General features: G+C 37.5%; 1 protein-coding gene across 2 annotated transcripts in view; it reads right to left on the bottom strand.

The window, feature by feature from the left end:
- Positions 1-15,726, bottom strand: part of SH3PXD2B (SH3 and PX domains 2B) — a 136,411-nt gene that overhangs the window by 53,955 nt on the left and 66,730 nt on the right. For both annotated transcript variants that reach the window (XM_032210310.1, XM_032210311.1), the window contains exon 4: positions 1,887-1,963. In XM_032210310.1, coding sequence (XP_032066201.1) covers positions 1,887-1,963 — 77 coding nt within the window. The remainder of the gene's footprint in view (positions 1-1,886; positions 1,964-15,726) is intronic.

Below are 15,726 nucleotides of genomic sequence, written 5' to 3'. Positions count from 1 at the left end.
GAAGTATCCCTGAACAGGTTTCTACCATGCTCAAGCTTTTCTCTTGCCCCCCTTATGAACAATCATCCTATTGTTCATAAGTTTATGGTAGAACAGCTTCGGCATAATTGTCTAGCTCTGGTTTTTCTTTATATACAGATCCTTTTCAATTAGTTTTGAAGACATTTGAAACAGCCTTTTTAGTCTTAAATATTTCACCTGACTCATCAGGATATTTCATTTTCCCAACTTTCACTCTACAGTTCTAGATCAGTTCCCTGTATTCTTCCTTCTTGATCCAGCCCTCTTTTCCTTTACTAGATGTGTCCTTTTTCTGTTCAGATTTTTGCTTTGCATGGCCATTGTGGCTTCTTCTGTGGTCCTCCATTTTTTTCATCACTGAAATTGTTTGCAATTGTGCATTTTGTCTCTCCTTCTTTAGGAAATGCCACCTATCTGTGCTCCTTTTCTTACTGTTTTTTTTTGGGGGGGGAGTGCAAGAGTTGCCTTGAAATAAGATGGGCAGTTATAAATTTTATAAATAAATAAATGATTAATCATTACCCTAATTATACTAAAATCTGCTCCTTTTTTCGAAGTTCAAAATACATGCCAACTACATTTGTTTTTCACCACTGGAAAACCTGAAGGGCCAGATTAGGGGCAAGTCATTATGTAAAAGAATCTATGAGGTCACTAAAAGCTAATACTGACTTGATGGCACACAAACTATCAACCTTCCTTTCTTGCTTCGTTCCCCTTTAGAATTGTATACAGTGGAAATTCCTTACCTGAAATAAGGAGCAGATTTACCTTGCATTAAGTACCAAACCTTTTTAGACTGAGATATACATATACATATTCATAATCTCAGGCAAATTATGTACCTTTATACCTCTATAATTTGTCTTCCCATGAAACAGAGATTATAATAAGCAAGACAGACATTCATTCACACACATCCATGTGCATTCCAGACAATAATTTTAGACTTAATCAAAATTCCAAATGTGTCCACCACCCAAATAGATTTGGGACCCCTGTAAATGAGTAGTAACTGTATTATAAATGCAATTATTTGAAGGATATAATGTGAATTACTTTCAGCAGTGGGAAAATAGAGCAATCTAATGGAAGTAACTTCTCTCTAGCTGAGAAGGGAAGTTGCCTTCATCTTTCAGCTAAGATCTATCGAGGAATAAGTTTGATGATAAGTGATTGAGTAATAAATGAGGCAAATTAGAATTTTATTGGCTTGGCATTAATAGAATCATTATGTCATCTACTTACTGATACGGTTCTAAGGACAATGTATTCACCATAATTCAGCCTTTAATAGCGAATTTCAAATACCGAATGAATCTAATGATATATTAATAATAAATCAGCATTTCCATTATGCATTACAAAGGCCCAAAGGATCTAATGAGAGAAAATACACAATTATTTAACATTTACATAGACATTCTATAAAGCTGTAGTATTCCTGAAACAAACAAATACAGCTCTTTGATTTACCTCTATACTAACTGAAATGGCCTACAATTTTGATTATCTGGACAGTTTGGAATTCTGGGACACACACACACACACACACACACACACACACACTTATAAAACTTTTCAACTGCCCATCTCTCTCATAGATGACCATACAAGTAGTAGTTGGATTTTGGGGATAAAACCGGGTGTGTCTCTCCCTCCCCTCAATTCCAAGTCTTTATAAAGTAAGCTTCTACTATTGGTAATACCTTCTAACCAGATGTACACAACCACTGAATGAACAGCAGTGACATTCCAGATCACATGAAAATGTGTAAATATGAACCAGTAATGATGATTGTGCATAATAAGGAGCCATATGTTAAAAGTGGTGCCCTGATCAAACTAATAAAAGATATCCATACCTTACAATATTCATCAATGGGTATAAGACGTTTAATAGCAACATCACGGATGTGGCTTCGGCGGAAGAGAATTTTGCCTGTGATAAATAACATAAAGAAAGAACAAAGTTATTAGTTGTTTATTAGAAACTCACTCTTCTGCAAACTTTAAGGTGATAACAATTCCTAGTCAATTGTATATGAATATACTTTTCACAGCAATCATATAAATGGGCCTTTTCCAATGTTGAAACTCAAACACATTGGGAAGGCACCAGACTGGGAAAAGGCAGAAGGGCATTCACATATAAATGTTCAAAGACAGAGTTATTTTATTCATATCTATGATAACTGAAAATTTTAGAAACTTGGATCTTCTGGGAAATATGTGGCTTTGAGGATGGAAGTGGGATATTTTTCTCTCCATTACAAGTTATTTCCAAAATAGCCCTCTGGGAAAACTATTAGACAGTTCTTTCAGATATACATAATAGTAACAGGACACAGAGTACATCAAACTTTTAGATGCATACCCCAAAATAATATGGAATTAATCAGTGAAAAGCAAAATAACGTTTGTATCAATTTGTCAGTATAATGAAATGGAAATTGCAAATGGAACCATTGTAAGTGCATTGCAGATATACCCAGTTCTCCTAGAGAACCTTACAGTTTTCTTACACCAGTTTTCGCCAATATAGTATATTGGAGTTCCAGATGGTTTGGACTTCCTAACCAGTCATCTGTAATTCTAAGAACCACAGGAGGCCAACGGAGCAGGAAAATATTATTTAAACCCAGCCAACAGATACTAATAGAATACAATTAGAAGGCACGTATGCCCCATTAGAATACATAATTCATTCATTTATTTACAATATTTTTTACATCCCCCTAGGAAGATTTCAGGAGTATACAATAAAAAATATGGTTTAAAATGTCAACCTATAAAATAGCAATGCTTCTTTATATATAAAAAGCACATTAAACCATATCTAAAAGTAATTAAGTAAACAATCATTTGCAAATTGTAGCAGCTTAATGCTCAATCTGAAAACAAATTTCTTTCTCACAATTTTTTTCATATTTCAAGGAGATTGTTATTAAAAAGCTAATAGTATCTATCTATCATCTATCTATCTATCTATCTATCTATCTATCTATCTATCTATCTATCTATCTATCTATCTATCTATCTACCTACCTACCTACCTACCTACCTACCTACCTACCTACCTACCTACCTACCTACCTACCTACCCACCCTATTTTAAAAGACATGACTTAGCAGAACATAGACATATTTTTGACATTTATCAATCCTTATGGCCAACCCAGGGGTGAAATGCAGCAGTTTCTGGCAGGTTCTGGAGAACCGGTAGCGGAAATTTTGAGTAGTTCGGAGAACCAGCAAATATTACCTCTGACTGGCCCCAGGAGTGGTGAGGGAATGGGAATTTTGCAATATCCTTCCCCTGCCACGCCCACAAAGCCACGCCCACAGAACCGGTAGTTAAAAAAAATGAATTTCATCACTGCCCCAACTTCTTTGTTTTTTGTTGGTTGGTTTATTTTCATTTTTTTTTTTGCGACTCTAGGGATGCACAGTAAAACCAGCAAATAAAGCATTATTTTTTTTAAAAAAAAATCAAAACAATTAGGCATAAATAGAAATAAGATCGTGAGAGAATACACGATCTTACACATACAGGTAGTCCTCAACTTATGAATGATTGCTTAGCAACCATTTGACGTTACAACTGCCTCAAAAAAGATTACCAAATTGGTCATGTGACATAGCTCTTTTATGATTATTACAACATAGGCAGGCTCCATTAGGGTTATATGTTGAGGACTACCTGTAACAAAACCAATATGCAGGCTCCCTGTTACCAGAAGATCCCTGGGTCTATTGAACACACACACAGACACTCACTCACTCACTCACTCACTCACTCACTTTAAGAGATTTCTGGAAGATCACTAAGATTGGGGCCAATCACACCTCCAGGGTGATGATATTCCAGAGTAGATGCTATGGCAGAAAAAGCTCATCTTCTAGGTCCCATCAGATGCCACTCCTTAGCAGGCAGAACCCACAACTTGCCTGCCCTGCTAAACCTAATGGGACGAGTAGATGTAACAGAGAGGCAGTCCCTCTGATAACTTGGCCATGTAACATGTAAGGCTTTAAAGGCCAAAGGAACACCTTGAAATGCCAGCATTATCTATAAGGCACTAGATTTATTTCTTGTGAAAACAAATGTAGACATTCAGATCTAACTGGGCCATCTTGTCAAAAGTGATTTTAAAGTATTCCTTCCAGGAGACACTTTAAGATATTTGTCCTCTTTTCCTATATGGAATAAATTTAATTGCCACGGAAAGGAGGGAAACCCTGCTTTATATAATTGGCCAGAACTGATTTCAAATTCTATAAAATCACCGTTATAACTTTAAATATTTCTCTGATAAATTGTTTAATAGTAAGTTAGTTTTCCAGTGAGTTGGTTTAAAACAATTTAGTTTATATTTAGAAGTCCAAAAGCATCTAAGTTGGCTTATCAGAGATTCACAGCCAGCAGAAGTAAATTAAAATTTACAACCCATATCTTCTTATTGATGTACCCATAAACCATTCAGGCAATCAAAGTAAATGGCCAGTTAATCTTGCTTGCCATTTGCACAAGCAATCAGAGTAATGCATGCTCATGTCTCCACTGCAATGTGGAATGTTAGGGCTATTTCTTCTAATCCACAGATGCTGCTTTCCTTACAATTTACATTATTTTAAGGCAGCAGACAACATATAAAAAGCACCAGGGCTCTTTAAGGTCTTACAGAAAGCAGAATGCACTTGTCATATTTTTAGCTGATGACAGACATGCTGGTGCTGCTTTCTTTACCAATTTATCTGATCCTCTGTCAAAGAACACAAGTACCAAATGTATCACTGCTATATTTCAAAAAAATATGTTCAATTAAGGTGTTTCTAAGTTTACAGACATTTTTAATTTCCAATAAAATGTAAAAAAAAGGTACTGCAGCATTAATCTCTGATACACCTCTTGACCAGTTCATGCATATATAAAGCAGGGTAAAATATTTCAGACTTTGACTTGACAAATGAAGGCACAGGACAGAGTTGGTAGGAAGCCAAAAAGACACTCAACAATAGAAGATGTTTTCTTCTTCGTTTTTGGGAAGAAGAACTCTGTCATTATCATAAATGTAGACTTGGTCTCTAGAAAACCACAAAATGTTTTTTAAGATATACAGTGACAGCACATTTCACCCTTAAGGTTTAGGCAAATTTACTTAAAAAGAGAGGGACATATAGCCAAGGTTATTTTCCTCTTATATGAACGTAAACCAGTGATTTACTTTAATTATTTTATTATGCATACTCAGAATAGCTTTCTGTAGGCAGAAATGGTAAGAAGCTAATTTGAAAGAGATTAGAATCTTCCAGTTCTTAAAATTCTGCATAGACTCTAGCTTAAAAAAACACTAATGAGTATCTACACAACACCTTGTTGCATACACTGAAAGTGCAATGCCCAGATCAACATCTGGAGCAGACTTCTGCACATGATGGGGCTTTGATGACTTAACCGCTTCAGGCTTGAAAGAAACCAGGGCAAGGAAGACTAATATAACATTAATTCTAGACTATATAACATTCTTCCATTCAACCATTTATATTTTGCTTTCTTTTACCTATCTTAAATAAGAAACTGCTTATAAAGCTACATTTTTCCACAAGCTACTTCTAAACAGAGAGGAGATGGAGAGTGGAAAGTGAAAAGTGAAAAGCTTTTAAAGACCCAGAATGATGTTCATTCCTATTACAAAATAAAAGGCAACCTTATGAAGCATTCTCCATAGATACAATTACTTATAAATTGCAAGGCAGTTTGAATGGATGAATGCACAACATCAAACTTAGTCCAAATTTAGGTTCCATCAGAGTTCCTGGACATACAAGCACAAAACTCCATGGGTAAAAATATCACACAAGCTCTAACAGGACCTATCTTAACTGCAGCCTGAAAATATCTCATTAATTGTTTCTTAAAGATATGTCTCAAGGAATACTTCTCCTCTCCAGTATTTCTGCAGAATTTCTCTCCTATCCAGCTAAGAGCAGAGATAATCCAACTTTACTATGTTTCCTGATCTGATATAGAAGCAGTGTTTTCTACCTTCTCCTGACTCTATTTTCTTTTTAAAAAAACACACAATAGGCAATTTACAGTAAAGCCTGACTGTATTGTATGATTTGTGAAGCTTTGACAAGAACGCCCACAGGGGTGAAATTTATCATCTCCTACTGGCATCCTGCCACCCCCCACCCCGATTGCCAGTTTTCTTCTATGGTCACTTTGGTCTATGCTACTAGTCCGACATGACATCAGGGGAGGAGTAGCAACACTATGAATGCTGGAGAAAAGAGTAGACCAGGACAGCCAGAAGCAGTTTGCTTTACAGAAAGCAGGCAGGCAGGACCTCTCCAGTTGCTAAAATAGCATGAAGATTGCTAGATGCAACAGCAGGCAGTGTACTTTTCCCCAGCTGCCTGGGTTTGACAGATAATAAGAACACTAAAGGAGATGGAAAGGTTTTGACAAATGGTTAACCCATCCCACTAGCCACCTCTTTGAACTTGCCACCCCTTCTTCCAGTCATAGATCTATATCAAAAAGCACAAATAGTGGATTATCCTTAAGAAATGTGTTTTAATGCAACTTGAGAAGTGTTACTTCTTTTTCTTTTGTATGGTTTTAAATAACAATGATGCTAACTTATTTATGAGCTGTGGTAGCACAATGGTGTTAGCACTCCTGGCAGTATTGCAGGCAAATTCAGTTGACTGCCAGGAGTTCAATCCTAACCAGCTCAAGGTTACCTCAGCCTTCCATCCTTCCTAGGTGGGTAAAATGAGGACCCAGATTGTTGGGGGCAAGAGGCTGACTCTGTAAACTGCTTAGAAAGGGCTGTAAAAGCACTATGAAGCTGTATATAACTCTTAGTGCTATTGCTATTTTTAGCACCCTTATACTTATGTTTGTGGGGAATGGCCATCTGACAAGGGTTAATTGCTGCAGAGGTTCCAGATACCAGTCGTATGGTCACTTCAACTACCAGTTTGAATTGTATTGTCCCCATAAATCCAGTTCCTTGCATGAAGCAATGCATTTCCAAAAAGGGAATGGACATTTTACAACACATAGAACTATATTTTGAATGACAAACCCTTCCTCTTGCAATTTTTCAGCACTATGCAATATAGACAGTGATTCAGCAAGAAAAAGACCATCTCACAATGGGTGGCGTCCCGTTGCCGTTACATGACATTTCACGTTTTTCCCTTCGCAGACCTGGGATGGGCATGGTCAGCATGTGACACCAGTTTGACATCCCTGATCTATCACCTAGTGGAAAGCTGGTCTGCATTAAAGCACTAGCAGTACCAGTAGCAATAGCACTTAAGACTTATATACTGCTTCACAGTGCTTTACACACACCTCCAAGTGGTTTACAGAGTCAGCATATAGAGTAACTATTATATTGAGTAGATGGTGAGGATAATAATAATAATAATAACAACAACAACAATAACAACAACTCCGCCGTTGCCGGTCCCAAGCCCGGATGAGAAAGGAGGGTTGGGTTCAGGTTGGCAACTGGCCCCATAAAAAACCCCCGCCAACCCATACAATATGGTGAAAGAAATGAATAAAAATTTTATACCACATCAGTCGTCGCGTGGGTTAACAAGGGCCACGGCGGATGTTGGGGTCCCTGGACATCCGTCAACAAGTGGGCTACAAGTGGACTAGCCAACAAAACGACAAAAATATAGTGCAGATGAAAACCGTGCCATAACGGCCTGCTACTACAACTCAGAGCCAGAAAAAAGAGGTTATTTAAAGCGAATGTATGAATTATGGAAAGAACAATATCCAGATTCAAATATTAGTGAACAACGACTAGCAGATCAAAGGCGATTTATTATACGGAATAAAGTGTTTAGTGAAGTTGAACTTGAGGAAATTCAGGCAAATTGCAAAACCAAATAAACAATATCACAAGCGGAAATAACTGATATTCAAGACACAACTAAAGACATTATAGTAGAACTCCCAGAAGAAGCTCTCGGGGGGGGGGGGAAATAACATCACCACCACTAGAACCAGTTATCACTGAACCAACTGATGAACTAACTCAAAAACAAAAAGAATTGAAGGATAAGATCATGGAGCATTTTCTGCTTAATGAGGAAAGGCAACGTTTACCATCACTAAAAACAGTGCCTAAGAAAATTTTGGCCCCTTTCATGAAAATGGTTAATGCAGTGTTTTCAACAATTGAATCGGGATCCATCTTGAAAACGAACCAGTTAATGTACAGCACAGCTGTAATAGTCACTAATGAACTAGGCATTAAAATCAAAATACCTAGTCACACAACAGAAAAAGCATCAAAGCCAAAGTGGAAAATCCGATTAGAACAAAAAGTCAAAAAATTAAGGGCAGATGCTAGTAACTTAAAGAACATGCAAGAGCAACGGCTTAAAAACAACAAAACCATAGATCGGCTAATCAGAAGATATAGATTGGATACAAGAAACATCAATGAAGCTGTAGAGATTGTAAAACAGCAGATAACAGCAACAGCTAGAAAAATTGAAAGATATGAGGCACGAATCATCCAATATAAACAAAATCAGCAATTTCGATCAGATCAACAGCGTTTTTATCAAAGTCTTAATGTGAATGGTGACACCAAAAGTGAAAAACCAGAAAAGCAGGCCACAGTTGAATTCTGGAAAGAATTGTGGGAAAATGCAAAGGACTACAATAAGGAAGCAAAGTGGATACGTGACTTTGAGAAAAGCATTGGCAACAAACAAATGCAAGTATTAGAAATAACAACCGAGATGGTCAAAAATCGAGTTAAAAAGGTAAAGAATTGGACATCACCTGGAAAGGACCAATTACATGGTTTCTGGCTCAAATATCTGACCAGTTTACATGCAATATTGGCCAGGCAACTGAATGAAATTTTACAAAAGGGCCAAATTGATGAATGGTTGACAACTGGAAAAACATACTTGATTCAGAAAGATGCAACTAAAGGAACAACACCTGAAAACTACAGACCAATAACATGCTTGCCAACAACCTTCAAATTACTCACAGGCATTATTGCAGATAACATGATGGATTATTTGGAAACAAACAACATCTTGCCAGTAGAGCAAAAAGGCAACAAAAGAAGGAGCAGGGGCACAAAACATCAGGTCCTAATTGATAAAATGATATTAGAAAATTGTAAGAACAGAAAAACGAACTTGAATATGGTCTGTATTGATTACAAAAAGGCATTTGACTCACTGCCACATAGTTGGATCATAAAATGCTTAGAAACAACTGGCATTAACAAAAATATTACATCCTTTACTGAAAAGGCGATGAAACAATGGAGAACTGAGTTGGCAGTAGGGAATGAGATCTACGGAATGGTTAATATCAAGTGAGGAATTTTCCAGGGTGATTCACTTTCACCTCTTCTCTTCATCATCGCAATGATCCCACTATCAGTAATCTTAAAAAAAATGAAATTAGGCTACCAAACAGCCAAAGAAGCTGAAAAAAAATCGCATTTACTATATATGGATGATTTGAAACTCTATGGAAAGTCAGAAATAGAAATCCAATCATTGACAAACACAGTCCGAGTATTCAGCCCCGATATTTCAATGCAGTTTGGCATGGAAAAATGCGCCACTGTATCCATAAAAAGGGGCAAAATCACTGCATGTGAGGGAATTGAAATGCCCAATGGCCAACTAATTAAATGCAATGAAAATGAAGCCTACAAATACTTAGGCATTCTGCAGTTGGATAACATCAAGCATGGAGAAGTAAAAACTATTGTCAGGCGAGAGTACACCAACAGAGTTAGGAAAATTTTGAAATCTAAATTGAATGGTGGAAATACAATCAAGGCCATAAATACCTGGGCAATACCAGTTATAAGATACACAGCTGGTATAGTTAACTGGACACAAGCTGATTTGGACCTTTTGGACCGAAAAACCAGGAAACTAATGACAATGCACTACAGTTTACATCCACGTGGTGATACTGATAGACTATATCTGCCCCGAAAATCAGGTGGCAGAGGATTATTACAAGTGAAGCAAACAGTTGAAGAAGAAAAACATGCACTGGCTGATTATTTAAAAGAAAGTCAAGAACATCTATTAATCGAAGTAAAGAACAAAAATCTACTGAAGGCCCAACAGACAAAACAAGAATACAGAAAAGATGTGATAAAATCAAGAATGGAGAGTTGGCAGAACAAAGCACTGCATGGCCAATTTCTGGAAAAAATAAAAGATAAGGTGGACAGTGAACAAACTTGGTTATGGTTAACAACAGGTACATTAAAGAAAGAAACAGAGTCACTAATCCTGGCTGCGCAAGAACAAGCTATCCGCACAAATGCCATCAAGGCCAAAATCGAAAAATCCTCTGATGATGCCAAATGCAGACTTTGCAAAGAAGCTGATGAAACTGTTGATCACATACTCAGCTGCTGTAAAAAAATCGCGCAGACTGATTATAAATTGCGGCACAATTCAGTAGCACAAATGATCCATTGGAATTTGTGCAAAAATTTTAATATTAAAACAGCAACAAACTGGTGGGAACATCAGCCTGAAAAAGTCACCGAAAATCAGATGGTCAAGATCTTGTGGGATTTCTGTATACAAACGGACAAAATACTGGTGCATAATACACCAGACATCACACTGGTTGAGAAAAACAAGGTTACAATCATAGATATTGCAATACCAGGTGATAGCAGGGTCGCCGAGAAGGAACATGAAAAAATCGCAAAATACCAGGACTTAAAAATCGAAATTCAACAACTATGGCACAAACCAGCAGTGGTAATTCCAGTGGTAATTGGCACACTGGGTGCTATTCCAAAAGCACTGGAATTACATTTAAAACAGTTAAAAATTGACAAAATCACCATCAGTCAAATGCAAAAAGCCGCACTGCTTGGATCTGCACGCATATTACGAAAATACGTTACGATGTCCTAGGCCCCTGGGTGGGGCCCGACTAGTAACCAATGCCAAATCCGCCGAAACAACTGGCCGCTGTGATACAGTTGTATAATAATAATAATAATAATAATAATAATAATAATAATAGGTAACAGGGAAGCCTATGGTTTACAGGGACTCGTCCAGGTAACTCAAAGTTCCCATGATCACAACAGATGAAATCTGTCACACAGCTTTTGTTGGATTTTTTTTCTCCTTTTCAGATAAAAGTTAATAAATGTTTTAAAACTACAGCCTTTAAACTCATCTACAAGATTGGGGCCTGTTTATCTGAGTAATATCATTGCATCAATGACACAATCCTTGCTCTTTTTTTTGTGGGGTGGGGGAATGACTTTCTTTCCCTTGGGTAGAGAATAAATGTTCCACCCCTTACACACAGAAGTCTCTCAGCTCATAAAGGGATTTTATACCATTGTATTATCCATCCATCCCCACCCCCACCCCACTTTACCCTTTTGAAAGTAATTTGCTATTCATCACTTCTCAAATTTCACCTAGACACTCTTGGCGCTGATTCACTTTTAAACATATGGACACAATTCCTTTCCCGAACGAACGGATGGTTGCCAGGAACTGGCAGATATGCCTGACGGCTATAGTTTCAAACAATGCTCAACACATAAAACGTGGCGCTGCCTCCTGTTAACATCAAACTAAATATATAGACCAGGCTTTTTATTTACAATGGACAGAACACCAGGCTAAAAGCTGCCTAGGGAAACCCACAATCTTCCATCTTTTTGTGGAAATTCAATTAGGAATTTACATTTCTGGCCCCATATGGTGTCAGGACATATTATCATATGCTGCCACCATTTTGACAGATTATGCGACATGGTAAATAAATTGAAGCGAAATTTGAAAAAACTGTAAAGGCAAAAGTGAAAAATAAAAGACACCGGCCTTCTGCAGCAAACAAGAGGCCAACTATGCCACCTACGGTCTGACCTAAACTTAGTACACAAAATTGTCTGCTACAACATCCTACCTGTCAACAACTACTTCTGCTTCAACCGCAATAATACACGGGCAAACAATAGATACAAACTCAAAGTAAATTGTTCCAAACTCGATTGCAGAAAATATGACTTCAGCAACAGAGTGGTCAATGCCTTGAATGCACTACCCAACTCTATTGTTATATCCTCAACCCCCCCCCAAAAAACTTTAAACTTAAACTGTCTACTATGGACCTCACCCAATTCCTAAGAGGTCTGTAAGGGGGCATGTATAAGCGCACTAGCATGCCTACCATCCCTGTCCTACTATTCCCATATATTTGTACCCATTTCTTATGTATAAATTTATACTGCTTATACTTATATGCTTATATCTTATATTCATACTTATACTTGTTTTCTCATACATGCTTGACAACCCAAAATAAATAAAATACGTTTATTACATTTACGTTTTTTAGGACTTGTATGCCGCCCATTCTCGAGAGACTCAGGGCGGCTTACAGATAAGCAGAGAGGGGGAACATATAAAAATTAAAAAGTACAGTCATTAAAATCACACAACATTCATAACATAAAATGGGGCTGGATAAATCAACAGCCCCAGGCCTGCTGGAAGAGCCAGGTCTTAATTGCTTTGCGGAAGGCCGGGAGAGTAGTAAGGGTCCGGATCTCCACGGGGAGATCGTCCCATAGGAGCAGCTACAGAGCAGCTACAGAGAACGCCCTCCCCCGGGGGGTCGCCAACCGACATTATAAATAAAATAAAATAAATTTACCAGTTTTATTGGATGGAGTTGGTTAGAACAAGAGAGAGAAATGGAAAACAGCCATTGTAACAGAAGTCTCTCTACACTGCAGATTGGGTACAACATGAACCACGAAATGTTGCATAAGACTCCACAGAACTCAAGCAAAGTGGAGCATTAATAAATTTTAATAATATTTTCTTGCACAGGTACTAGTAGTCCTCAACTTATGACAACAACTGAGCCCAAAATTTATCTTGTTAAGAGAGATGTTTGTTAAGTGAATTTTGCCCCGTTTCTTGCCACACTTGTTAAGTGAATTGCTGCAGTTGCTAAATGAGCAACATCATTGTTAATTGAAACGGGCTTCCTCGTTGACTTTGCTTGTCAGTCACAAAAGGTGGTCACATGACCCCGGGACACTGCAGCGATCATAAATATGAACCAGATGCCAAGCATTCAAGCTTTGATCACATGACCATGGGGATGCTGCAATGTGAAAAATGGTCATAAATAACTTTTTTCAGTGCCGTTGTAACTTTGGAAGATCGCTCAGTAGACTGTTGTAAGTTGAGGACTACCGTATTATGCACTTAGCTAAGCAGATTCCCCACTACTTAGAGCCTATAGATGCAATGCACCAGGCTGTTCTAAATAGGATTGAGTGCCACATTCTGACTTTGTCTAAAGCATGATGAAATCAACACAAAAGCATGGTAGTTTTGGGCAACTTTGAGGTAGTCACACTCAGTTCAAACTATGAAGTACAAGACTGTTACTATTGTGAGGATAGAACTGGAGAAAGGAGCACAATGGCTCGCGGTGGGGATACCACATAAATAATGGAATGGATAAACTCTATGTGTAAGGACTTGTCAACCTGAGGTTTTATAAGAAAGGTCATAGATTTGACTGAACTTATTCATGCATACTGTGTTAAATCATTTCTTCACTCAAATATTGTTTTATAGAGGTTTAACTAAGATCAAGGCAATTTTACTGCTAAAAGTAAACACTTCAAATTTGGGCAAAGTTTTCTCTCCATGCAACTCATCTTAGCCTTTTTAGGAAACTACTAGTGAGAACACGCTCTAGATTACAATGAAGACAATGTTTGGAAGACTCAGCTCTGTGTGTAAAAGTTGTTTCCTGAGGAATTTGGCGAGATCTAGGTATATGGTTAGTCCAGATTTCCCCCCTTGTGCATTTCCTCTCCATGCCACCCTAATATATATTTCCATATTTAGCATATATATTGCATATATATTTCCATATTTAACAAATCATGCAGGCGTTTCTATATGCCAACTTTTGTGTTAATCATATGGTGTTTTAATCATAGTCTTTGCTTTTGTGTATTCATTATAAACAAGTATGTGCATTTGATAAACAATTAACTAAAGAAGCAATTTATGGAAAGAATGATTTCCAGTTTACACTAGAATTGTTTCCTAGAATTTAAAAACACCCCCCTCCCCCAATATCTAGTTTAGGTCATTATTCCGCAATCTAAGTGTCTTTCAGATGTGCTGAACTTTGATCATTTTAATTCCTCCAGCCATCACTGTTTGGCTGAAGTGCCATAATTAGGAGTTCAAAACCGATGGTGGCATCCAGGATCAGAGACATCTTAGATTACTGATTATCTATGGCTCTAAACTACATGGGAATCATGATGGATGGAAAAGCACCCCCACTTCATATCTTTTCATATGTTTGCCCTCAAAACATTGTGTGCAATGATGATAATTAGAGTGCTCCCTCTTCATCTTCCTCCTCCTCTATTAATTAAACCTTTAAACAAAATGGCTGAGTAGATGTTGTTGCTGACATTCCATTATGTATGTATGTATGTATGTATGTATGTATGTATGTATGCATGTATGTATGTATGTATGTATCTATGTATCTATGTATGTATCTATCTATCTATCTATCTATCTATCTATCTATCTATCTATCTATCTATCTATTTATCTTATTCATTCCATTTATCTTCTGCCCATCTCACCTGGGGTAACTCTAGATGACTTACAATGATTTAAAAAAAATAAAACAATAAAAACAATAAATAGTAACATTAAATTAGTTTAAAATCTATAAAGAGGGATGGAAGGGAGCAAAATGCACACAAGGGGAGGTGGGTTCTAATCTTAGTCCATTGAGGACCTCCAGAATAATGAACCCTCATTGGGGCCCCAGAACAGTTGGAGAGCCAGGTCTTCAGGTCTTCCAGAAGGCCAAAAGGGTGGGTGCAGATCACACCTCAAGAAACTATTGTATGATATTGTAAAGGGGTAGGAGCCATGGCTCTTCTAGATCCCACTGGCCAGAATTCTTTGAATAAGGTCACCGAGATGACATCCTATGGATGCAATTAGGGTAGAGAAACAATGGTGCTTTGCTACTCTTACCGCCATGAGGTATGCCTTGATAGCAGCTTTAAGTTATGTCTTGTCAGACTAATCCTTGTTTTCCTCCAGCAGCTCTCTAACCCTCCCTTAGCCCATTTCAGAACCCATAGCTCCTCCATAAACCATGGGGAGTATCGGGACCAATGGGTAAAGAGAACCACAAAGGCATGATCCTGTCTGAAGCCTCAGTTGCCCTCTGGTTCCAGGATATTATAAAGCAATCCAGTATTTTTTTTAAAGAGCAGTCTGTCCAGAAGACAGAGGCCCAATTCAACTGTTTAAATCTCAGTTTTATTATCTGGGGTATAGAATTATAATCTTAAGTGTTATAACCTGTCTTAATGAAAATGCAATCAGTTGTTACAGATTATTGATGCTTAAAGTCTTCTCATTTATCAGAGTACCATCTTATTCAATTGAAATTAAATTCTCTCTCTCTCTCTCTCTCTCTCTCCCCGTCTATCTATCTACACACACACACACACACACACACACACACACACAGAGTATATATGCTGGTCTTGTTGTATTCGGGTCCAGCATACCTACACTCGTGAAAATCTATGAATATAATTTGTTTTCGTAGAT

Source organism: Thamnophis elegans, chromosome 2 (assembly GCF_009769535.1).
Source record: "Thamnophis elegans isolate rThaEle1 chromosome 2, rThaEle1.pri, whole genome shotgun sequence".
Taxonomy (NCBI): Eukaryota; Metazoa; Chordata; class Lepidosauria; order Squamata; family Colubridae; genus Thamnophis; species Thamnophis elegans.
This window is presented reverse-complemented; position numbering and strand designations above follow the sequence as displayed.